This window comes from Lissotriton helveticus, chromosome 10, assembly GCF_964261635.1.
Source record: "Lissotriton helveticus chromosome 10, aLisHel1.1, whole genome shotgun sequence".
Classification (NCBI taxonomy): Eukaryota; Metazoa; Chordata; class Amphibia; order Caudata; family Salamandridae; genus Lissotriton; species Lissotriton helveticus.
The window spans coordinates 667,043,638-667,068,650 of record NC_136071.1 but is presented as its reverse complement, the minus strand read 5'-3'; the positions used below and the strand labels follow the sequence as shown (position 1 = coordinate 667,068,650).

Genomic DNA, 25,013 nt, shown 5'->3' with positions numbered 1-25,013 from the left:
TGCGCCTCAAGGTCGACGCTTCCTCTGTGAAGGTACAGTTTTCAGAGGGATCTGCATGGCTTCCGTGTCCGACCCGCGCTCCATCGTGGTTGTCTTGACTTTTTGGATTTGACCTGGTCCAGTGCGACCAGATAGCCCCGGTTGGCGCTTTATGACTCTAAACTCTATATATCAAGATATTTAAAAAAAAATCATAATTCCGTTTCTACTTGTTGGATTTTTGTCGTTTTGGTCTTGTTTTGTTCATTAAATTAGGCTCTATGTTTCTAACCTGGTGTGGATTATTTTGCGTGGTGATGTCCCTGTTTTGCTGTATTAAGTCTTGAACAAATACTTTTCACATTGCCTCTTAAGTTAAGCCCGACTGCTATGTGCCAAGCTACCAGGGGGTGAGCAAAGGATAATTAAGGATTTGTATCTGACTTACCCTGACTAGGATTGTGGTTCCTGCTTGGACAGGGTGAATAACTCTTCCAACTAGAAACTCAATTTCTAACACACCGAAACCCTCCGGTGGATTTTGCTCATCTTGATCTCCAAAAATTCAAAAAAATATTATTTATTTTTATAAATTGGTGTATGATTTCTTAGGTGTTGTGCAACTTTCTTATTTTGTTGTTTGGTGCTTCTAAATTCTTTTCACTGGTTCCTTTGTTTAAGTCTTGCTGCTGGAAGCCAAAGCTACCAAGGGTTGAGCTAAAGCCTTTACAAACAAGCCTGACTGAACCTAAGACAGTTTTGGGGAGTGTATTACAATGTAAGGTTGCTTAACCATACCAAATAATACACACGAATTCTCACACCTGGTTTAGCCCATGAGTCTATAATAAATGAATGGCTCAAGAATTATAATGTATATTTGAGATGGAAGCCACAGGAATTAGTTGGAGATAACTGATACGGACACAGAGGATGGTGCAGAGGTCATCAGTGCAGGTTTGGGTGTTGATTTCACCACTCTCCAACTATTATATAATTTGATCAAATGACACAATTAGTTAATTACAAGGAATTATTTCCAAGATTCTGTAACTTTATGGTTGCTTTTATCTCTTTATGACTGTGATACTCCAAAATAGCATAACTATAAAAATCGGCCTTGAAGCGGTTAAAAACGTAAAATAATTAGCACCCATAGGCACAGGTCTTGATGAACTATAGTTTGTTTACTAATTTGCTTGTAACTTCATCCCATGTGATTGAAGAAACCAAACACAAAGGAATCATGAATCCTAAAGAGTCCATCATACAATAAAGGACTTGAACTGAGATGCAATTTAAAAAAGAATAATTAATGTATAAAAATATTATATTATTGGCATATTATTCGTTATTTGAAAATGAAAAATTATCAGCGCTACTGTTAATTAGAACATTTGTACGTTCATGGTCTGTTGTCCTCATTCCTGCCTCCCCTGGTTCTTTCTAGACATAAAATTCCCTGAATTCCCGACTCTCCTGACAGACAATTTAGGTGAGATCTTTTAATAGTGCCGGTGACCATTCAGTCCCTGTGATAAAAGCTCCAGTTATCCCAATTTACAAGTACATCTTTTGCTCCCTATTTTGGGGATTGGTAACTCTAATTCGGACTTTTTTCAAAAGCTATAAGTCGATCTGACATGCCCTACTGAATATTTGTATACAGTTATTTATCTTGAAATATGTTTTCTAGTCATTTCTGTAAGTGAGTCAGCGAATGAAATGATGCCACAACTTTGAACGTGCGCCAGATATACGTTGTATGAAAAATATTTTGCTGTTTAAGTAGGCCTACCACAGCACGTTCATTATTGATTAACCTTTTGAACTTAAATTCATTTTAGTTGCTGGCCTCGGTTGCTTTTCATATTGAGTCTGTAGAAGCAAAGATGCTTTTTACTGAAACATATTCTAACCATCGCTCTGCAAAATGTTTTTGCAGAGAGCTTTGCGAGCATTTGCCAGGCCCTCAGACCAGCCTTCTGTTGGGAGATGCATATATGAAAATTCAAGAGGTATGTATATGTTTTTGATCGAACTCTAAAAACTTATAACGTCAATTTGATCACATTAAGTCAGAGAGAAGCGAAGAATGCTTGCTGAGCTTGAAAAATGCCCATTGCTGATAGGTCTTTCTTCTCTTTCTTTCTTAGCCAGAGAAAGCTTTGGAGGTGTATGACCAAGCCCATAGGAGGAATCCAACCGATGCAGCACTGGCTAGCAGAATCGGGCAAGCCCTAGTCAAGACCCATCAGTACAAGAAGGTCTGAAAAATAACCTATTTTACAATTGATGATGGCAGGACATGGGGTTGACATTCAGCGTCTGCATCCGCATGTTGTTCAGTTGTGTTTCAGGTTTTCACAGACTGATTTTTCTATTACAGCTGCATTATCATTTATCGTACATTTTTTGGGACATGGTGGCCATATTTTTATTCTACGACCACACGCAGTTCCTGTTGCTGTTATTCAGACACATTTGGATGAGTGTAGAGCATTGTGTTATGCAATGTCAGCCACCTTGCCTCTGATGAACAATTGAAGCAATACATTTATACCATTTGAAAACAATAGACACCCATCAGCAGCTATGTTATGTGTAAACAGCTGCTCATATGCTTCCTCCTGACGTTAATTAACCTTTTAAGCTCAATGGGTATTTCTCCTGTTGGTGGGACAGTTTGCCTTTATGCTTTTATAACTGTTTTTATATGAAGGTTTCCAAGCCAAATATGTCTTTTCCTCACAAGTGTTATGTGTATAGAGTTAACCTGATCTGAGAAAAATGGCAAAAGACTGTGGTGCAAAAAGTATGTTTTTCCCCTAAAACAGAATGAATACAGTTTTTGTAGTGCTGAATTACATATTCCCAGCTTTCTCATACAGTGTAAGAAGGAAAAGATGTATTCACTCATGTTGGATTCAACCTAGGGTCCTTTTTTTGGACAATATTTTCCCACACTTATCATTGAACTTCGAAAAACGGAATAAAAAATAGGGAAAAAGAGAAATTACTGACATTGTCCTGTGGCTTTTTGTATCTAGGGCTTTTAAGTTCCCCAGACTGTTTCGGTTACAAAGGTCTGTAGGTTTTTTATTTTGTCTAAAAGCTGGCAACACCCAGAGCCTGTAACTGATCCATAGATTGCAATAATTTTTCATTGTGTACCAACCATGCATCGCTTGATACTGAAAATGACATCAATTGAAATTGTTAATCAAGGCAAACTATCCGTTTTTCGATTTGCTATAATTTGTGGATGCTACATTAATGGCAAACATTGAAATGTATACTTACTTTAATAGATTTTGGCATTAGCCTCCCTCATCAGTTTGCTTCTTGTGCTCAGAAACCATCATCCATTTACATGAGACATTCCCTTGTATTAAAATGTATAAACATAAGCTCAAACATCTAAATCTTGATCATTTTTCCTTTTTTTAATGTGCTTGACCATGAACCTAACTTAAAAATACTATCTTCTGTTTTTTCTGTTTTCTTCTCTCTTTTATCCTCAAAAAACAAAGACCTCCCTTACCAAGCTAACCCGAGTCTAGTGCGCTGACATTGAATTTAAACATTTTGATAGGGTGTATGCAAATCCAGTGAGGCATGTTGATCTTCCCTACCCCTACTTGTCAGGCGAGAATGCATAGTTTTTCATCATGTTCTGATCATATGTAACCTGTATGCCACCAACGCTGCATGTGTTTCTACACCTCAGAATGTATTATCTTGTATCCTATTGTGTAACGCTTTGTCATATTTTGACAAACCCTTTTTTTTATCTGAACAACAGACTTTGGCCATATGATCTATTTTACGCTCCTTAAAATGATTAAATACATCTAAATAAGTGCCACTAATGCACCCCCAATCTTTTCTGCAGTGCACCAATAATTTTGTGGATCCAGCAAAAAATGTAGCAGTTAGACACTCTTTCAGGTGATTGTGCAGTGGATGTTGACTGAAGTTGTATTTTAAGGTTTTTGTTGAAAGTGCTGTAGCTGTTTGTGGGTGGTTTGTAACCTAGTTGAACCTGCAGAATTCAGAAAGAATTGCATTCCACTGAATACCCTTCAGTCAAAAGTCACAAATATATGTGGCTTTAATTCTTTCCTTTAAACATAATAACAATATTTTTGAGATTTAAAATTTCATATACAAAAATAACATATTTAAAAATACAATATATATATATCATGAAGGGGAAATCATCTCAGACAGCCCAAGTAATTTTTACAAATAGACACATCTACTAATTGTGTCACCAGGTTTCTATGAATTCATTCAACTTATAAGGATTCCCAATGCATTGCAGATCTTGTCCTCAGTACTCCTTCACCTGCAGCATTGACAGTCCCAAAAAATAAATAAAATGGATCCTGGGAACAGGACGATCTCGGCTTTAAGATGGCGAAGTGCAGGGGGATACCTTCGTTATCTGGAAAAGTGGCTAACAAATTGCGCACCTGCTAGTTTTGTGATTGTGTGGGATTTACAGATACGCTGTTTGCTCCGTATTACAGACTTGATGCCTTAAGTAGAGAACATGAGGTCCCTGGGTTAAAGCACGTTTGAGTGTGAAAATGGAAAATCTAAAATGTGTGCAAAACTAATGCATTGTCCAATGATTGAACCATTCACGGAGAATTAAAGAAATGTCAATATTAAATATTGCTTTTGTTAACCATAACTTCAAAGTGTAAAGAAAGCAAAAGTCCCCAACTTTCATGTCATGGGACTCTGGCTCCAGCCTGGGCAAGCATGGTGATCAGTTACACTATTTAACTTGCCTGAGCATGTGCGCCATCTTTGTGGAAGTTGTGTGGCCTGACCGAAAATCCATTAAATACAACTTACAGCTAGATTCATCAAAGACTCGTTTTGCGAGTCTTTAATAGGGATTCATAAGGAATCGCTAATAAGGACTTGCAAAACGGGATTCATGTAGGAATTGCAATAAATATTGCGATTCCTACATCTTCCTTATTTGCGATTAGCAAATTGCTAATCGCAAATAAGGAATAACTCCCCATTCATTCCTATGGGCTACAGGCCCATAGGAATGAATGGGGAGATATTCCTTATTTGCGATTAGCAATTTGCTCATCGCAAATAAGGATGCGATTTCAAGGGTGCCAGGGGTGTCCAAAGGACACCCTCTAGCACCCCTGAAATGCAACATTACACAGGTGTTGCGCACACACATGTCCAAAGGACATGTGTGTGTGTAACATGCAACAGAGAATAATGCACTAAAGTGCTTTTTTCTATTTTTTTCGCTATTTACCACGAAGTCTGACTTCGTGGTAAATAGCGGCCAAATATTGCGAATTCGCAATTTAAAATTGGTTAATGAATTGCATTTAAGGAATCTCAAATAGAGATTCCTTAAATGCAATTCCTCGCTAAAATGCGAATTCTGTAATAGCGATTTTTGCATTTGGGATGATGAATCCCAAATGCAAAAATTGCGCTCGCAAAGGGCCAGATTCTGAGAATCTGGCCCTTTGCGAGCCGATTTTCGTTTCATGAATCTGCCCGATAATTAGCTTTTTAATTGCATTCCTGGTAGGAACTCTGGGACCCATGGCTCAACATACCAGTTTTCCTTGGGGTCAATGTGTGACTTTCATAGACAGTGAAACAACTCTGCATGATCTTGTAAGCTCCATTATCTTCTTACCATGAGGTGACTTAGTGTAGTTTTATTTAGGCCATAAACTACTATGAAGCCGCAGAGAAGATCAGTGGACAAGATTTCCTCTCCTATGACCTCGCAGAACTCCTCATTAAGCTCAAGCAGTACCTTAAGGCAGAAAAAGTTCTGAAATCGGCGTTGGAACATGATCCGGGTGAGATTTATAATGTTCATTTCTGTCGTGTTTAGTATAATCATGAACGAAACTGAACCTAAAATGAACTATAAAGTCTTTAAGGGCAATTTACAGCCCCGATCTGTTTCATGGGTATCTGGCTAGATGAATGGACTACCTTCATTTACTGTCATCAATATTTTGCCAGAGGTAGGCCATCATACATCAGAGAGACTTTGCATGTGGAGAAGAAGAAGAAACAAGTTAGGAGATGCAAGATTGTCCTGAAACAAGAGTTGTATTAGTGGCTGTTGAGGTGGATACTGCCAGACTGAGGAACACCAGTTTACTTTCATGTTCTCTTTTTCTCACAGACACTTTAATTCTCCCTCTCTGCTCCCTCTATTTCTTTCCCTCCACCTTTGTCATGTCTGTCTTGGGCCTTCTAACTCTTTGGCCCCACAATTACAAGTGATCTTGAGTAGTATCCTGAGGGATACCACTTTCGGCTGTTCTTCCATTCCCAGTGTCCCCACGCTTGGCATTACCTAGTCTACAAATCTGGGCTGTTGAGTGGAGATGCACGTGCTGCAGGCAATTGCTAGGCCTAGACCCCCCCCACCACACACACACGTGTCGGCCATAGGCAGCATGAATAAAGCAGTAAACGCTCTCTCCTCACCTCCCACTCCAATCACCTGCTCTGCCCCCCACTCCACCCTTCATACAATGCCCCTAAAAATAACTCCAACACGTTTACCACCTGCTACCATCAAGTCTTTATTATGTGGCGATTTGGGCCTGTTGGAAAATATGTAAATTTGGACCTGACATTCCCACATCTCCATGTTATTCCTCATTCTGGGGACAATTGTAATCTGCAAATTTGAGCACAGGGATACCTGCACCTCAATATCGGTGCCTCGTTATGCTTGTCCTTTGTCTGCTTTTTCTGACGGCTGTCTTAACCCGTTTGCTGCTTCGAATGTTCAGCGCCAGTGCTGAACGTTCGAAGAAACTGGTGCGGCTGCGTCGGCCAACGGACGTGCGCAGCACTGGCAAGGTAGTGCTTGCGACGACCGTTTCAATCTAACTCTTGCACCAGAGGTGGCTCCATCAGTCTCTTAGTTATATAGTCTACAAATTCCTAGATTTCAAGTACTTTTTTTAATAGTTGATGTAAGCAAACTTGCTTACATCAGCGTTAAGCGTTTGGGCTGTGGTTCCTTTATTATTATTATTACATTTGTACAGCGCACAGCTACCCAAAGGTTTCCCAGCGCTAGAGAACACAGAAGGATGAAAGGATAGGACTCTAGAGTGGTAGGTGGACTACTGATTGAAAAGCCAGGTTTTTAATTCTTTGCGGAATGTGAGATAGTGTTGTTCAGTGCGTAAGTGATTGGGAAGAGAGTTCCAGAGTGAGGGAGCCAGATAAGAAAAGGAGTGTCCACCCATTCTGGCTCGTCCGATCCTAGGGACTTGGAACTTGTGTTGACTGGAGGATCGAAGAAGGCGGGGGGGGCGATAATGGTGCAGATAGTGGGGTGCTATACCGGAGTTGATTTTATGCATGTAGAGCAGGGCTTTAAATTTGGCACGACTGTCAATTCGGAGCCAGTGAAGGTCACGTAGTGAGGCTGAGATAGCAGTTTTATTGGGAAGTTTGCAGAGTAATCTAGCAGCAGAGTTCTGTACAACCTGTAACTTGCGTAGCACTTCCTTGCTTGCGCCCAAGTACAGAACATTACCGTAGTCCAATCTGGATGTTATCAGGGCTTGGACTACAGTTTTTTGGGTGGACAGAGGGAGCATCCAGAGGATTTTCCGGAGCCATTTGAGGATGGCAAAGCAAGTGGAAGCTACTTTGACCACTTGTTGCTTCATTGTCAGTTGGTCATCGACAATGACACAGAGATTGCGGGCAGATTGGGAAGGGGCGGGGGTGAGCCCATCTGTGGTGGCCAATGGTGGGGGCCCCAAAGGGTTTTATTGTTACCGAATAGGAGAAGTTCGGTTTTTCCACCATTAAGTTTTAATTTGTTGCCCAGCATCCATTCAGCAATGTCTATTAGTTCAGATCGAAGCGCTGATGTGTTGGAATTTGTGTTAGAAGAGAGTGAGATGATGAGCTGAGTGTCATCTGCGTAGGAGTATATAGTGAGCCCAGCTTGCTCAGCTATTGTAGCCAGAGGGCTGACGTATATATTGAAGAGCAAGGAGCTCAGTATGGAGCCTTGAGGGACTCCATACTGTGATACATGAGTTTTGGAATTGGCGGTGGAGGAGAAGACTTGGAAGGTCCTGTTTGATAGGAAGCTGGATAGCCACTTGAGTGCCAGGCCAGTGATTCCACAGTAATGGAGGGTGTTGAGGAGGATAGAATGGGAAACAGTGTCGAACGCGGCACTTAGATCTAGTAAAATAAGTGCCACTTTACTTGCTTCATTGGGCATAGGTACACCCAGTTTCTCCAAGGTTTTGTTTTGGTGAAGTATAATGCTGCCTGCTATTGATTATTAAGTCAGGAATTGATGTTAATGCAACCTCTGCTTTGGTAAATTATATGGAAATGGTTCAGTCTTTATAGTTATTATCTTATTTATTTGCTATCCTGCCTATAACTGTACCTCCTCGAACTTCTCTGTTGCTCTGTATATTGTATCTTAATTAAATGCTCTGCACTATAATGAAGAGCAAAATATCAAATCAACAACTAACGCGTAATGTTTCGAACAACATTGATATTGTCATTACAGTGAATTCCAAAGAAAAATCTTTCCTAACTGCTGACTGTGTGTGGTTGATCAAATGTAAATATATATTGTTTGGTATTTAAAACATGATTAGAAATAGTAGTGCCTTTTTTATTTATTTATTTATCAAGATTTGTATAGCGCGAACTTGGCCCGAAGGTATCAGAGTGCTTTACAGAGTTGGCAACAGCAGCAATTGCACTAGTTACATTTGGAGTAAATATAAGTACATAGAGACAGTATGTAAAAGAAGTTTGTGAAAGACAGTAGGATATGTTGACGGTATAATTTTGAGCGCTTACAGAGTAAGAGCAGCAGCAATTGAACGAGTTAAATGTGGAATAATAAATATATATAGTAACAATATATAAAATAAATTTACGATGGATAGTAGTATAGACGGACCAGAACGTTTTGAGGTAGCTACGGTAGGGTGTTGTGAAGGTGGGGAGAGTAAAGGCACCATTTTTTTCCCAAGGTTTTTGTTTTTTTTAGAGCGTGGGGTGGGTGTAAGACATTCCAGTCAGATGGTTTAAGGTGGAGGGTTTAGGTATTTATTGAAGAGAAGAAGTTACTTCTTGGATTGATGGAATGATTGATTGTCACGTAAATCCTGAGGCAGCAAATTCCAGATTCTGAGAGTGTCCAGTAGTGTATTACTGCTTCCATTTATGTATTTAAATGACTTATGTGACCAGATGGAAATCTCACGATTTTATTAATTTAACATTCAACAGATATGTCAGTGTGAATAACTTACTTGCATTTTCTTTCAGTGAATGATTTGCCTTCAATGGTCAATGATGTCAAGTACCTGATTTTACTAGCAAAGACCTATAAAATCATTAAAAAAGAAGAAGTGGCAGAGTCATTTAACAAGGTAAGTAGTGGTGAAATATTTAAACTGGATCTGACGTCTCATTCTACTTTTTGGGTTTGACACAAATGTATGATAGCCATTGCAGGCCAACCTGGAAAGGTGAAGGAAAACCATGTTCGATCACCATTCCTAGTTGTGTATGCTGCAAAGGTTTTGACCCTCTCTTCAAGATACAGCTGTCCTACAGTTTCCAGTCTTAACACCTTCTGTTCCTCCACACTATAGGCCACAGTTCTATCCAGAAAAGGAATAGAAATTTAGCAACATATGTTTTCTTTTCACTTGCTGGAGCGGGAGCCCTCCTTTGCTATTGATTCAGGGCCACAGGTTCCGACATTCCACCACAGCTTTTTTTGCAGACAGCATCAGAACAGATAATAAAGTTTTACCTTTCAGGGCTACCCCCACCATGTGATTGTACTATAGAATATCAAGGCTAGGAATATTGCGATACATTAATATCATGGTCAGAATATCAAGGAGCAAAATATCGATAGGCAAGTGCATATAGAGGAAGTATAGATTTATTATTCTTAACTCCAAATATATGTACATTGAAGATATATATTGTCAAGGTACATATATGTGAAGTTAGGTACAGAAAATCTAGACTTACCTTCCAGTATTTTGCCCTTCGATATTGTTTACACATTATTTGGTACCATTGAGATTCCTACTTAGAAATTCGGCGAACACACCTCACCAAATCTGACACAGGGTCCCACGAAACCGATTTCAACAAGTCTTCTACTCATTGGAGCACTGCTGCACAGTAATTGGACTTGAAGAGTCTACCTTCTGGTTCCACTTCTTTAAATGGAAGAAATTTATCTGAAGCACTATTTTCATAGAACCATTAGTGCGATAAAAGCTCTTAGGTATTGCATGGGCATAACTTGAAAAATTTACAATAATCTAAAAGCAAAATAATTTTTGGAAAGAGACTCCACAACAGTGTGTAGTGTGCAATCTCCCTTGTTGCTTTATGAACACATCTCTGGAAGGTTTCCTCTGCAGTGCAACTAATCTCAGATTTCTAGATGTTAAAGTGGGTCCCTGAACACTCTAAAGGGGATAGCAAGCCGTTGTTGTAATCTGAAGCTAGGCTTTTCGGCTGTGGGTAGAGTATCGGTTTTTGCCGGTTAATAATATATTTGGGAGTTTCTGTTATAGCGCGAACTCGACCCGAAGGTATCAGAGCACTTTACATGACCAGCTCGTGCTCGGTGGAAAAGGGGTAGGACGAATGCCTACTACACGGAGAGCTTTAGCCTACTAACCAGAGGCTTCTCTCATGATGTACAACCCGCCGAGTATTGATGGGGCAAATAAATACTGACCTCTAGGCAAGGAACAGCATAATTGAGGTAAAATTCTTCCCAATTATTAAAAATAAAAATAAGCAACACTTTCTGACATAAGGATTCTCACTTTTGTAGACCATACCACATAGGTCCTGACGAATCGCAAGTAATTTTTACAGAGCGAGAAACATGTCGACCAAATTTTAACCTCCTAGCCTAGTCTAGAATATGGATACATTATTTTCCAGTTAAGCCTAGTCTAGCTCCACCCTTTTAATTGTAGCGAGGGACCACCCGAATAAAATAGTCTTAGGTACCCTGCGTTACATTTTAACTCACACCCAGGTCTGCAAACCCCTTGGCCCCATACCCGCACTTCACCCATAGGCATTTGGATACAAAAGATCTCCGCTAAAGAGCCCCTCTCTGAGGTGAGCCCGTTGGGAATTGCACCGCCTACCCGACGAGGCGCAACGCCTATGATGAAGCATGACACCTGCAAGGGTGTGTGAGGCAAACATATCCAACACAATGGATAATCAGTGGGAGGTTTATCATTGTTTAACCACCACTTTCCCTTGACCAGCGCACCCCACTTCCCATCCATCCCCGAGGAACAGCCTTGCCTTCTTTTGTTCAAGACACTTTACATGAGCACCATTTGCGTTACAGACGGACGCATTCATTTTGTTAGGCACGGGGGGATTAAGTGATTTTCCCAGAATTGCGGGAAGTTGAGCGTCCCAGCCGAGACTCAACCCTAGTTCCCCAGCTTCGAGGTTGACCGCTCTAGCCGTATCATTCTGAAGTCTTCATCTAATTCGAAAACTGTAGGGAATGGCGCTATAGAGTCAGTCATGTAAATCAACACACCACCTACATCTTGTTAAATAAGGTGTGGGATTCTCATACATTCAATTCCATAGTTTCAGCTCCTAAGTCTCATTATGCAGGCGAGTGGTTTAGGCGCCAAGACTGACAATATGAAATAGAGTGAGGACAACCATTCCTGGTGCCTCTGTATGTGCTAAATCTTAGAAACCGATAAGCATTCAAGTGATTCTGTGACCTTATTAAGGTCACAAAGCTATGTATAAATTATACATAAGGAGTAGCATCAACAGTCAAGAAAACTTCTAGGCCTCCCAAGGAATATGGAATGCGCTATATAAATACCTAGTCAATACAAAACTGAAAGAGCTTTGAAATGGAATCAGTATTAAGCGTCTGTAAGGCAGCTTGGTTGGTTATAATATATGAGTTGGGTAAACGTTTATTTTGTGTGTTACAGTGTTGCAGCAGCACATCTGCGGTAGCAGGCCCTTTTTAGAACATGTTATATGAGTTTTAGTAAATACAAACTGGAAATTTGCAGCCGCCAGTTCCTCCAACATCCGTGTTTTGTATCATATGGTATAGTATGGATACTTTTTCCTTCCCTATTGATACCGCACTCAACCTTTACTCCTTGCCCAAGACTGACTGTCCCCACCTCCCCCACATGTGGCAGGTTCTCCCACATATCGCTTGCACGATTTCAATGTATTTTCTTTTAATGTATATTGGCATTTGTGCTTGGACTTCATGTCAGTTTCCAATTTACCAGTGACTTTAATGCCTCAGACGATACCACATTATATATTTTTTTGAGTTTAAAAAGCTTTATTAAGTGAAAATAATGAACGTAAAACATCATTGCATCTACAAACAGTATCAAATAAGTAAAATGCATCCAAAAGTAATAATGCAAAATGAAAACATACCTCAAAAAAGGGGAGAACCATATACCAATGAACAATGCTTTTATGAGGTTTTTTTTTGAATGGGGAAGAAAGAGGGAAAAAGGGGAGAAAGGAGGGAAAAGAGAGAAGGAGGAAAGCTATAAAAAATACAAAGTCTCATTGTCAAGACTTAGTAGATAGTTCAGGAAAGAAAGAGTAGAAAATAGTGGGTAGTCCCACATTATATTTTAAAATGTTCCATTCTTTGTATTTCTACACAAAGCATATGCACCTGTTTCTTGAACTGAAAAGATCTCTATATAAAATTAATCTTATTAGCCTCCTCATTATAGACATTTGGTAAAGGAGGGCCTACATTGTAAAATTTGGCAGTTCGTAAATTTTTTTCTACTGATTGGACACTTATTTTGCATTCCCTAAGGCATTTGATATACAGTCCAGGATCCTAAAACGTGTCCATGTTGAACAGCCAGAGATGGTCCCGTCCCAGAAGCAGCAGGCGTCAGTTATCTGCGTTCAGCTTGCTGAGCAGTACTTGGACCAGAAGGACTTCGAGAAAGCGATAAAGTATTACAAAGATGCACTGTTCTACTCCGAGTCGGACAGCAAGGTGAGTACAGAGCTAATCTAACGTCTGCTTCCATGAGCATAGAACTATGTATGGTTTAATAACACTGTTCAGTTCTTCTCAGCACAAGCAAATGTTTAAGATCAAACCATGTTTTAAAATACTGTGAAGATGCAAATCCTAACATTCATACTGAACACATATTAATATAAGTGTGCTGAGCTATTTTTGTTGTATGGTACTAGATGAACCAGTAAGGTCTCTTCTGGTTTCTCTTTATTGGGACCTAGGGGATTGTGACCCAAGCTCTTGGCACCTTCTTTTGTGTTTAAACTAAAGGGACTTTAAGACTAGTACTGGTATCTATGCTTTGATCCCCATTCTTTTGTGCTATACCTGAATGTACTTGGTTTGGCAGCTTGAAACATTCACTGCTATTCTACAGCCCCCATAGCCTCGACTTGCTTTATGGTTTCGCCTGCTGATGCACTTTTTCTCTGCCTTGTATGGCTACCACAATGTTGTTATTATTTTGTCTAAAGGGTTGTCTATCTTGATTGTATTACCCATACCCATATGAGGTTCTGGGGCTTCGCTGAAGTTTACAAGCCGAGTAGATTTCTCTGCCGACGGCTCCCTCTTCATGGTAACTACTGTCAACCATTCTACTTGGTTCGAAGTTGAGGTGTTTCTCATGTCTAGGACTGTTGCCTCCATTTCTAATGAGCTTTTTAGGATGTAGCACAGAGTCAAGCCCCATAGTGCATTAATGTTGGGGCTTGTATGGGCCTTGTATGTGAAATTTCTGAGCACAGATGTAGCCAACAATCTGATGTCTTTACAATACCTAGAATAAAACTGGAAGACTATTTTGTGCAATGTCGGTGAAGAAATTCATGCAGCACCAGATACACATCCAAAGGTACATTTGTAAGCTAATGGCATGCAGCACCACAAACTTGCTAGTCATGAAAATGTCATCAGAGAGGCAGATGTGGTACTGAGGCAAGAGTGCTTTTGCAGATTTGGGCCACAGACCATTACTGGTCATTCTCTTACATGATGCCTCCGAATGTGTCAAAATGTGGGAATGCCCAGAAAAATCTACATCTCCTCATATCGTTGCATCTACACTGATCTTTGCCATTATTACTGTCACTCAAGGTGCTGCTACTTCGTCGTCGAAGGCATGCAGGAGCATGAATGTTTGGAAAAGATAATTGTTGTCCAGTTGACCATATATTAGGGACACTTACGGGATTGAAGGGGGGAGGCGAGGAGGCCCCCACTGCTGCCGCCACCGCCGGGAGTCTTTTCTTGCTGTCTACAGCACCGCCGCCCCGGAACTACCTTTCCCGGCAGCCTCAGCGGCGGCGCTGCATCGCCACATCACAAGTGCGCCAGGAGGCGCCTTAAAGCTGCGCTCTGCTCGGCGGAGCGGGGGGACACTTACCGGATTGAAGGGGGGAGGCGAGGAGGCCCCCACTGCTGCCGCCACCGCCGGGAGTCTTTTCTTGCTGTCTACAGCGCCGCCGCCCCGGAACTACCTTTCCCGGCAGCCTCAGCGGCGGCGCTGCATCGCCACATCACAAGTGCGCCAGGAGGCGCCGTAAAGCTGCGCTCTGCTCGGCGGAGCGGGGGGACACTTACCGGATTGAAGGGGGGAGGCGAGGAGGCCCCCACTGCTGCCGCCACCGCCGGGAGTCTTTTCTTGCTGTCTACAGCGCCGCCGCCCCGGAACTACCTTTCCCGGCAGCCTCAGCGGCGGCGCTGCATCGCCACATCACAAGTGCGCCAGGAGGCGCCTTAAAGCTGCGCCCTGCTCGGCGGAGCGGGGGGACACTTACCGGATTGAAGGGGGGAGGCGAGGAGGCCCCCACTGCTGCCGCCACCGCCGGGAGTCTTTTCTTGCTGTCTACAGCGCCGCCGCCCCGGTACTACCTTTCCCGGCAGCCTCAGCGGCGGCGCTGCATCGCCACATCACAAGTGCGCCAGGAGGCGCCGTCAAGCTGCGCTCTGCTCGGCGGAGCGGGGGGACACTTACCGGATTGAAGGCGGGAGGCGAGGAGGCCCCCACTGCTGCCGCCACCGCCGGAAGTCTTTTCTTGCTGTCTACAGCGCCGCCGCCCCGGAACTACCTTTCCCGGCAGCCTCAGCGGCGGCGCTGCATCGCCACATCACAAGTGCGCCAGGAGGCGCCTTAAAGCTGCGCTCTGCTCCGCTTCGCGGGACGCCGGGCGAAGCCCGGGCAAAGGGCGGGCCCTCTGTGGCCCTCAGAGGCCAGAGGAGGCCGGGCCGGGTCACCCCCCTTGCTCCCGATCAGACACCGTGCAAAGTGGAACACTGACTTAAGGTACTTCACGAACTGACTATATTTGGTTTTACTCCACGGGGTTACTGCCGCTCGACTCCCGATATTGTCTTGTGTTCTGATCGCTATAAGCTGTCACATTATGTCTTGCAAGGGGGTCTCTAGAAAACACTCCCTTGAGGGTGACCTGCTCAGGGAAGAATGGACTATTACCTTAAAAGTGCTATATTGCCCATTGCCAGTGAATTGGAGAGACTAGAACGATCACCAGTCTTGGACAGTTCATTTATTAAGGGTTCCCCCTCACAGTCTGTTGATTTACCCCCGGCGACATCATTATTGGATGAACTCAATCTAATGTGTAAAGCCTCGTATGCCCCTGTGAACACAGAAAATCTGTTACCTACTGCTCCAATCTCCCCCTTAGCTATGACTAGTCCTGGGCCCAATTGTTCCTCTCAAACAATTCAGACCTTACAGACCTCACAGGATACAACTCACCCAATATCATTTTCCCTACCCACTGTCTTTACCCAGGTGCCCTCGGTCAAAAGAAAGAGACACAAAGTTAACCAAACGGGCTGTCAGGTTAAGAAACAAAAATTATCCCTACACCGGTTAGTGCATAATACCCCAAGCACCGATACTCCGAGTGTACCTGTACAGGATTCCCTACTGCCCATGCTTGAAAAAATTATGAAATCTATCTTATCTCCATTGCTTGACAAAATAATTAGTCTAGGGGATAGGCTCACAGGACTCGAAGAAGCAATAAAGGCTAATTCGCTATCCACAAAAACGCTGGGAGAACCAGTACATCTACAGCGCCCACTCCCTATAGAATCATTTGATTCTACTATACAAAAGACAAACACTGGTAAACAAATAGCTGCCCTACCTAAGAACACCTTAAAAAACTCTAAAGCAGCCTTGATACCACAGCGCTCTAACCTCAGGGTTGGGCACAATAAAGAAACCCCATCTCAAAACAGATTAGTGGCCAGCCAAAATACCATCACACGTAAAACTAATCACCTTCATTTGCCTCCAGAAGCAGCACCTATTGTATCCGTCCTAGCAGGTATACCAGAACTCCCAAAGGGGAAACATGAAAAACAGCAGGATCTAAAGAACAAGGTAGTGTTCTGGCTAACCAAACACAGGCCATTGCCCCCTAATATAGACGGCACTATACTAAGCGTCAGAAGGGTGGGTTGGCTAGGACCTCTTGTAAAAAATACAGTGGGCGATCTGGTCCTTGTAAAATTCAGCAATAAATATGTTGTCCCATACCTCAACTCCTGGCAACCGCAAATAGGCGATGGCCCAATATCGACTTGGACCCTAAGCGATTTTTATCCTAGATCTTTATATGTCCCGTCGCACCGTTAAGTAACTCTGAGAAACTTCTGGCTAGAAGTGGTCCTGCACTGAATGGCCCCCCTTCTCCTTATTTCTTATCTGATCTGTCCTTTTTTTGCTATCTAGTGATTAGCTGATTTCCTCTATTGATTTCATCATTTTTTTAAATGTTTGTTAATTTCTTGAGAAATGAAAATACTTTTTATGTGTCGATGTATATATATGTGTTGCTGCTGCTTTTATGATTTTCATTTTGAAATCGAATAAAGCTAATCAAATTGAATTGAAATTGACCATATATTATGAAGAGAGTATTGTCTGGGGTTCTGAAGACATGCTGTTGTTCTGTTGCTGAATGGATATAGAATCATGGTGCAGCGAATGAGTCTTAAAGGAGGTGTGTAGAAAGATTATTGCAAAGTATAGGGTATGCATAGCATAAGGGGGGTGATACTGTAAGGTTATGAAGGTAATTGCTCTTTTGGCCAAGGTTGCCATAGAGCCTGCACCCTTGTTGAAAAGGGGCAAGGGTCAATCAACGTATCTTCTGTTCCCCAAGAAATGGGTTAGAACTTAATTCAAGGTTGAAATCTCTTCTTCAAAACTGAGAAATTCAAGATTCTAATAATTCAGCAGCTATTACAAGGACTGCAGGAGCAGAAGTGGCTGGTGTCTGTAGACGTCCACATTGCCATCTGCGAACTGTTCAAACGGTACTTGAGTTTTGTATCAGGGAATAATCATTATCAGTTTGTGGTCCTGAATTTTGGTCTGAAGTCAGCTCCCAGAGTGTTTACCAAAGTGATGACAGTAGTGGTGTTTCATCTCTACCATCTGGATTTGAATGACTCCCTCCTCAGGGCACAGTCACTACCTCCGCTCAAGGAAACTTTGCGAGATACAATCATTCCTATGTACTTCTGGGGTTTCAGACTGAATGTGAAAGTGTTGTTTGGTTCCACCTCCGCTCCTTCCATTCATAGGTGCAGTCCTGGATACCTTCCATTTAAATGTTTTTGCCGCACACAACAGGTGGGTGAATACAAAGAACATGGTTGTGAAGGTCCTGTGCAGCAAGGGAACATCTGAGGCTGAAGACTTCCTGCATTTGTCTAGATTTATGTACGAGATTAAAGATATCTGATAAAAAGCAGATTTCAGATACAAGGTGGTGCCTGGCTAGCATTTAACTGAGGAATGTGAAGGTACTGAATTATCCACCAAAAACAACATTAATGAAGTTAAGTTACTTACACAAGCCTCTGAACTTAATGACATGCTTTTGGCTTTTAAACTCTTGGAGCAAAAATGCTTCATAGAAAAGGAATGCAATTGAACTTTATTGAAATTAACATTAGAACATGATTGATTACATTGCAAGTTAGTCAGCTTTTGTTAATTTTGTTTTATTAGGTGATGCTGGAGTTAGCACGGCTGTTCTTGATACGGGAAGACATGGAGTCTTGTAATGAACAATGTACAGTTCTCCTTCAGTATGACCAAAGCAAAGATGATGCTTCAATGGTAAGATGTGCAAGTCAATCTTGTTGTGGACATGATAGACCATTATATGAATAATATACAATGGGAGTAGATACTTGTGTTTGTGTGGATTTGGTGCTTCTGCATACCTAAGATTTGCTAATTTCCCTGGAATGACAGCACTAATCTCAACCAGTGACGGGTGACAGGGAACAGGGCGGGGGAACAAAAACTATTTTTTTTAAAACACTTACCTCCTCGATCCGCGGGCTGCCTCTGTCTCTCCTGAAGAGACTGGAAGCAAATAGGCTCCCCATAGCCAATCACAACACTGCAATGCAGCATTGTGATTGGTCTGAGCACAGTGGATTGGCCCTCAGATGGGGACTGGGGGCTTGGGTATGTGCTCCACCAGGCTATGTGATGCATTCTGGTGGGGAACATGCAAAGTATGCATGGCGGTTTGATGAGGCCAAGACAGCTGGCCAATTGGTCATGTGCACTTAGTGTACACAGTTCACTCCTCCTCCCTGAGCCACCAGCCCAGCCTCGACCCGCTCTAACCCAGCCCAGCAGCAACGAAAAATAAAATGGTAACCTTGTTATTATCATTTTATTTTTTCCTTTTCCACTGCTCTGAGAGCAGTGGGGCGACGCTACTCCACCTTAGTGGAGGAGCTGCCACTGATCTCAACGCACCTATGTATTTGACAGTATGTTATGTTATGTTATTTCCATTTTTAAAGCACACAGCTGCCCCAGCAAAGGGGCATCCCGGCGCTGTATCTGGAAAAGAAACACAACTCAGTCAGGGCGAGAAAAGAAACCAAGCAGAGAAACCCTAAGAACCAATGGGAAAGATGAAGGTCTTAACGGCTCTCCTAAATGCCAGTAACTCATCCAAGGCGCGAATATGGGCAGGAAGAGAGTTCCACAGCTTGGGTGCCAACACTCTGAAAGAACGACCACCTGCTCTACTTCTCTTAAAACGTGGAACAACGGCCAAATTTTGCCCGAATGACCTCAGCTGCCGAGAAGGAGCATAAGGAGTAATAAGATGCTCCAGTATCTGAGGCGAAGATTGTTTCAGAATTTTAAAAGATAGACATAAAGTCTTGAATTCAATCCTCTGAATCAGGGGTAGCCAGTGAAGCTTACGGATACTTTCTTTGGCCTAACAAAATCTAGGAAGGCCAACCAGAGCCCTGGCAGCCGCGTTCTGAACGCGCTGCAACCTGGTATTTTCCGCCAGGTTAGCTCCGAGCAAAAGTGAACTCGCATAATCGAGTCTAGATAGTATGGCAGCCTGAATTATCAGCTGTCGAGTAGGGGCGTCAAAAAATTTCAGAATCGGCCTAAGACCGCGTAAGATCCCAAAGCAGGTGGCTGCTACTTTTTTTGTATGGATGGAAAAGCTAAGGGAGGTGTCTAGCCACACCCCCAGATTTTTCACCTCAGCTGCCGGAGTGGGAATAGGGCCCAGTTCTAACGGCCACCATTTGTCGCCCCAAAGATTGCTCTGCTTGCCCACGATCAAGACCTCGGTCTTTTTAGCGTTAAGCTGTAAGCAATTGGCCGTCATCCATCCTGCCACTGCACTGAGACCCTCACGAAATCTGGTAGCCTCAGGGTCGGAATCCCCACTAAGTGCGACCGCCAGCTGCGTGTCGTCAGCGTAAGAGACCATAGTCAGGTCCCAACGCTTGGCGACAGCAGCCAGCGGCTGCACATAAAGATTCAACAAAGTGGGGCTAAGTGCCGAACCCTGCGGGACTCCCTGCTCAATGGTATAGGGTTTCGACTCGAATGGTGGTGTAGCGACCTTAAAGGTGCGATTGGTGAGAAACGACCGAAACCAGTCAAGTGCCACACCATTAACACCAGCTTCTCCCAACCGCTGCAGAAGTATTGCGTGCGATACTGTGTCGAACGCGGCACTGAGGTCGAGTAGTACCAGTGCCGCAGTTTGACCCGAGTCCAACACGGAGCGCAGATGTTCTGTCATGGAAAGAAGTGCGGTCTCGGTACTGTGACCAGCACGAAAACCATTCTGCGAAGGGTCCAGAATGTTAGCAGACTGAAGATGGTTAGACAGAGTGCCATTAACATGGGCTTCTGCTACCTTCGCGACCCAAGGGAGAAGGGAGATGGGTCAATAGTTCTCCAGTTTGAGAGGGTCCAGTGCAGGTTTTTTCAAGATGGGAGTGACATAAGCTTGTTTCCATTTGGGAGGAATTATGCCCGAGGAAAAAGATAGATTTATAAGTTGGCGTATAGGGGGTAGGCATAGTGAGGCTGATTCTTTAAATTGCGCTGGTCTAAGGGGATCCGCAGGTGACCCGGATTTGACTTTGGCTACCAGTTTGTCAAACTCCTCCTCCGATAAGTCAGGAAGTGTGGATAGGGCCAGGTTAGCACTAGGAATGGAGCACTGATCCTCCATTGTCAGACTAGTACTAGGGAAAGAGCGATATATATTGGACACTTTTTCCACGAAGAAGGCCGCAAGATCTTCACAGTGTGAAAGTGAACAGATCTCAGCCACAGGTACTCTGTTGGCCGTAAGATCTTTTAACACTTTGAAGATCAACTTCGTGGGATTAGAGCTAATATTGAATTCATGAGAGTAATAGGCTGCCCTTGCCCTACAAATAGCTCTATGATAGCTCTTTACTTTTGCTAAATAATAGGTTTTTTGCCCAGCCTCATAGGTCTTACGCCAAGCTCTTTCCGCTTGCTTACACAATATCTTTAAAAGCCGAAGAGAGTCATTATACCAAGGGCTAGGTTCTAACAAGCGACTCTTGCTCCAAGCTGCAGGAATCAAGGAGTCAAGGGCTTTAGTGACCCATTCACAAAAAAGGTCGTAGCCAGACTCGACACCCTCAAAAGAGCCTAACGGGAAACCACCGAGGAGATGATGGAAGTCAGCTAATTTGAGTTTCTTCCAGGGACGCCTAAGAATGACTCTATCTGATACTTTAAAAGGACGATCCTTGATTGTGACATGGAGCTCTATCAGATGATGATCAGTCCAAGCTATAGGTCTTGGCAGGAGGACCTTAGCCACAGTCAAGTTTGTGAATATCGGGTCCAGAATATGCCCCCCCCCCCCGTGGGTAGGGTGAGTGACCAACTGGGAAAGCTGGAGTGCCTCCAGGTCCGCGAGAATGCTACTAATTGCTGGGGTGTGGGGAGTGTCAAAATAAAGATTTAAGTCCCCGATAATGCTGAAATTAGCCGACCCCAGTGCAAGAGAGCTTGCGAATTCTGGGAGAGCTTTCTTAAAAGACACATCACTACCTGGTGGTCTATAAATCAGCAAACCAGACATAGTGAAATGATGGCTGATCGTGATGCAAAAATATGCACTTTCACAGCCAGCTATGTCCAGAATTTTCCAGGTACAGGGGTAGCATGATTTAATTGCCATAGCAATCCCCCCTCCCCTTGAGTTTCGATTGTGCGTGAAAATAGAATATTCCGAGGGGAGTGCTAGATTTGGCACAGCCATGACCTCATCATTTAACCATGTCTCGGTCATGAATAAAATATCGGGAGTCTCATCAGATAGCAAGTCTAAAATGGCCTGATGATGCTTGGCTAGAGATCTGACATTAAGATGCCAGATTTTTAAGTCACAAGGGGACAGAGAGATTATGGGAGGGGCGACTACCGGGGCATCACCCAAAGAAGGATGCACCATGTGAGCTGAGATGGGAGTATGAACAGGAAGCGACAGCTTACCACAAGGGCACAGAGAAGGGCCACAAAGTGGATCAAGGGGTGCATGTTTACAAGGTATAGAGAGGCTCCGTAGCCTAAGGAGGTCCGCCCTAGAGTACATAACTACCATCGATGAAATGTGCAGAGTCTCTGGCGCCCGGCGCTTCCTTAGCCCTGACGGGCGCAGACGGGCAGGACTCTGGCACGACTCAGGCGCGAAGAAGGCGCGCTCACTGCGCGCTACCGTTGTGCGCTAGGCAGACTGGTTTAAGTAGGCAGACCGCGTGGCTACCGGAGCACTAGAGCGCTCAAAATGGCGCCCAAGAAACGTCCCCTCTACTAGCAAGATGTCGGCCGATTCTCGCAAAAATCGGAAGCCCCAGGACCGGACCCGCTAAAACCGCGGTGATCAATCAATTATAGTGCGGGTAAGTGGGAGAATACCAAGTACATAAAATCAGGGGATACAGAAATAAAAATAAACCAAGATACAAAAACGGGTAATTTAAAATACCAAGCGCGCCTACAGCACAGCGCAAGGAGTGCAAGAGTCCTGAAATGCTCTGAGGAGCTAGGGTATCTTGTCCAGGCTGACCCCAAGAAGATTCCGCCTTAAGTAGGCTGACCGCGTGGCTACCGGAGCATTAGAGCGCTCAAAATGGCGCCCAAGAAACGTCCCCTCTACTAGAAGAAGTCGGCCGATTCTCGCAAAAATCGGAAGCCCCAGGACCGGACCCGCTAAAACAGCGGTGATCAATCAATTATAGTACGGGTAAGTGGGAGAATACCAAGTACATAAAATCAGGGGATACAGAAATAAAAATAAACCAAGATACAAAAACGGGTAATTTAAAATACCAAGCGCGCCTACAGCACAGCGCAAGGAGCGCGAGAGTCCTGAAATGCTCTGAGGAGCTATAGCATCACTATTGTCATGTTGCTGTTATGTAGTCATATATGAAATTCCTTCATTAGGAGGCAGCTAATTGAAGTCAAGTAATTCCCTTAGTTAACTCGACTTCAAACCTAACCCTTAAACAACTTACAACAACCCAACTGTTGGTAATTCGGAGGGATGAACGTTTTTTCCATCCCGGATAAGTGGGTGCAAAAGTGCGACAGTTCCACCATTTCCGCATCAGCTTACCACAGATTTTAAAAAGGGAGGAATGCAGGCGAAATACCCTTTAAAACAGGTATCCCTCTTTCTGCACATTTAGGAGTGCGTCAGGAACCTACCATTGTAACTTATACATTAAAGTAATTATAGAGCCCACCGACTGAGCAGCAGATCAGACTAAATTTCAATCCACAAGGGCAATAAAAAATAGGTGAAATTCCTGCATTTTTTTAAATAGAACTTATAGGTGTCAAGCACTTTTGTGCCATTAAAATTTAGCAGTGATTTTCACCAGCTGCACCGTGCAAACACATTTGTGCTGACTAGGTATAAATTAACGTTTTGCATTTGCTAGTGCAAGTGTCATTTTTGCACCTTTCAGTTGTGTAGTTCAGTGTTCCAGGGAACCCTGGGGGTGCATGAAGCATATTCAGGGGATCCGTGATTGGTTAGGAAAGTACACACTATTAACACATTAATAATGTGTATGTAAATAAAGTAGCGAGATATAGAATTGAAAATGTAAATCTCTCTCGAAATGTGAAGGAGTTTGGAATTGGAGGCTATAACGTAATATCCTCAGATTGAGTCATGGGATCAATGCAAGTGCATCAAACAGTGTGGCCTCAATTGAATTTAGAAAGGCGTTATCCTTTACATTAATATTTAGATTTTTTAAATATTTGTTTATACAATTAAATAAAATATTTCATCTTTTGTATCTTGTTTGTTGAATGCTTGTTTGTGCATTTTTCTTGTATTGTTTTGTGAGTCATATGATTGAAAATGCTTAGGGCAGATTCCCTGGCTTCCAATAAAGACGCAGTGGCGTCCCCGTTTACAATAATGATTCAGTGGGGTCGCCAGGTTCCAGTAATGATTATGTTGGGGTCCACAGCTGTAGGTAATGGAGCGAAATATCATCAGTGCATAATTGCCTGAGACAGGGGACATCTGTATAATCCATCCCCTCACTTTCTACCTTTGTCCTGAAAAAGAAGCGCAAAAGAACTATCTATTGATCTCAAAGCTGTGTGGCGCCAGAGGCCTGGCTAAGAACTAGGCTTGGGTGAAATTTAAATTTTGCTGGCATAATTTTTGTAATTTTGGGAATATTGCGTTACACCAAATTCCGGAAATGATGCCACATCATGTAATTACGCTGCAGTTCGCCGCAAAGTTAAAGCATAGGAAGGCAGGAACAATGCAACCAACCAGAACGCAAGTGGCTGTTGTTCATGGCTATTGTTTTTTTCATTTTGTAGCTCAAAATGTATCCTCTTTCATCTAAAAAGATGCTAGGACGCATTTCACACTAAAATCTAGCGCTAAATGGCAGATTCGTATTAAACATCGTTCCACATATTACCATGTATTTTCCCCATCATTTTGCATAATTACAGTAAAGCAAATCAAGTGACTTACACACCCCTAGTAGGAAGCCTTCATAACTTTTTAAAGGTCTTAGCCTATGAAACTCACTGTGTGAAACACTGAACGTGGAGTAGAAGCTTATGCTTAACAAATTTCTAAATCTAGCCAGACTAACTGAAATCTGTAATTAGCTCACATAGACACCATCATTGTAATTTACAATCCCCTTGTTACTACAACCTACTGTTAAATTGTACTGTCTCTAATTAGTGTTAATACCCACCTTCGTGGTACTTATTTTATCAACCTATAAAAGTATGAAGAGCTGTATTAACCTCAGCTACATTTTTGCCTTAAAATTTCTTACAGTTTTCCAAAGAGGACTATTTTTTTTTTTATTTTTTTTTTTATGGCACGTAATATGTTTATTTTAACACTTTTTTCAGTTCAAAGAATTTTATTGGAAGAAAGGCATGGTAAAGTACAAAAATGAACAGGTACCGTAGGGAAAGGAGAGGGGGGGAGAAAAGGGAAGGGGAGTTATACGATGGAAAAAATAATAAAAGAATATAGGAGCAAAACAA

The 25,013-nt window shown here is 42.8% G+C and overlaps 1 protein-coding gene across 1 annotated transcript in view; it reads left to right on the top strand.

Annotated features, from left to right (window-relative positions):
• The window catches only part of TTC21A (tetratricopeptide repeat domain 21A), a 465,179-nt gene that overhangs the window by 238,485 nt on the left and 201,681 nt on the right, over nucleotides 1-25,013 (top strand). The window contains exons 16-21 of the mRNA XM_078663200.1: nucleotides 1,925-1,997; nucleotides 2,136-2,246; nucleotides 5,705-5,843; nucleotides 9,337-9,440; nucleotides 12,908-13,096; nucleotides 18,141-18,251. Of these exons, the coding sequence (XP_078519326.1) occupies nucleotides 1,925-1,997; nucleotides 2,136-2,246; nucleotides 5,705-5,843; nucleotides 9,337-9,440; nucleotides 12,908-13,096; nucleotides 18,141-18,251 (727 nt within the window). The remainder of the gene's footprint in view (nucleotides 1-1,924; nucleotides 1,998-2,135; nucleotides 2,247-5,704; nucleotides 5,844-9,336; nucleotides 9,441-12,907; nucleotides 13,097-18,140; nucleotides 18,252-25,013) is intronic.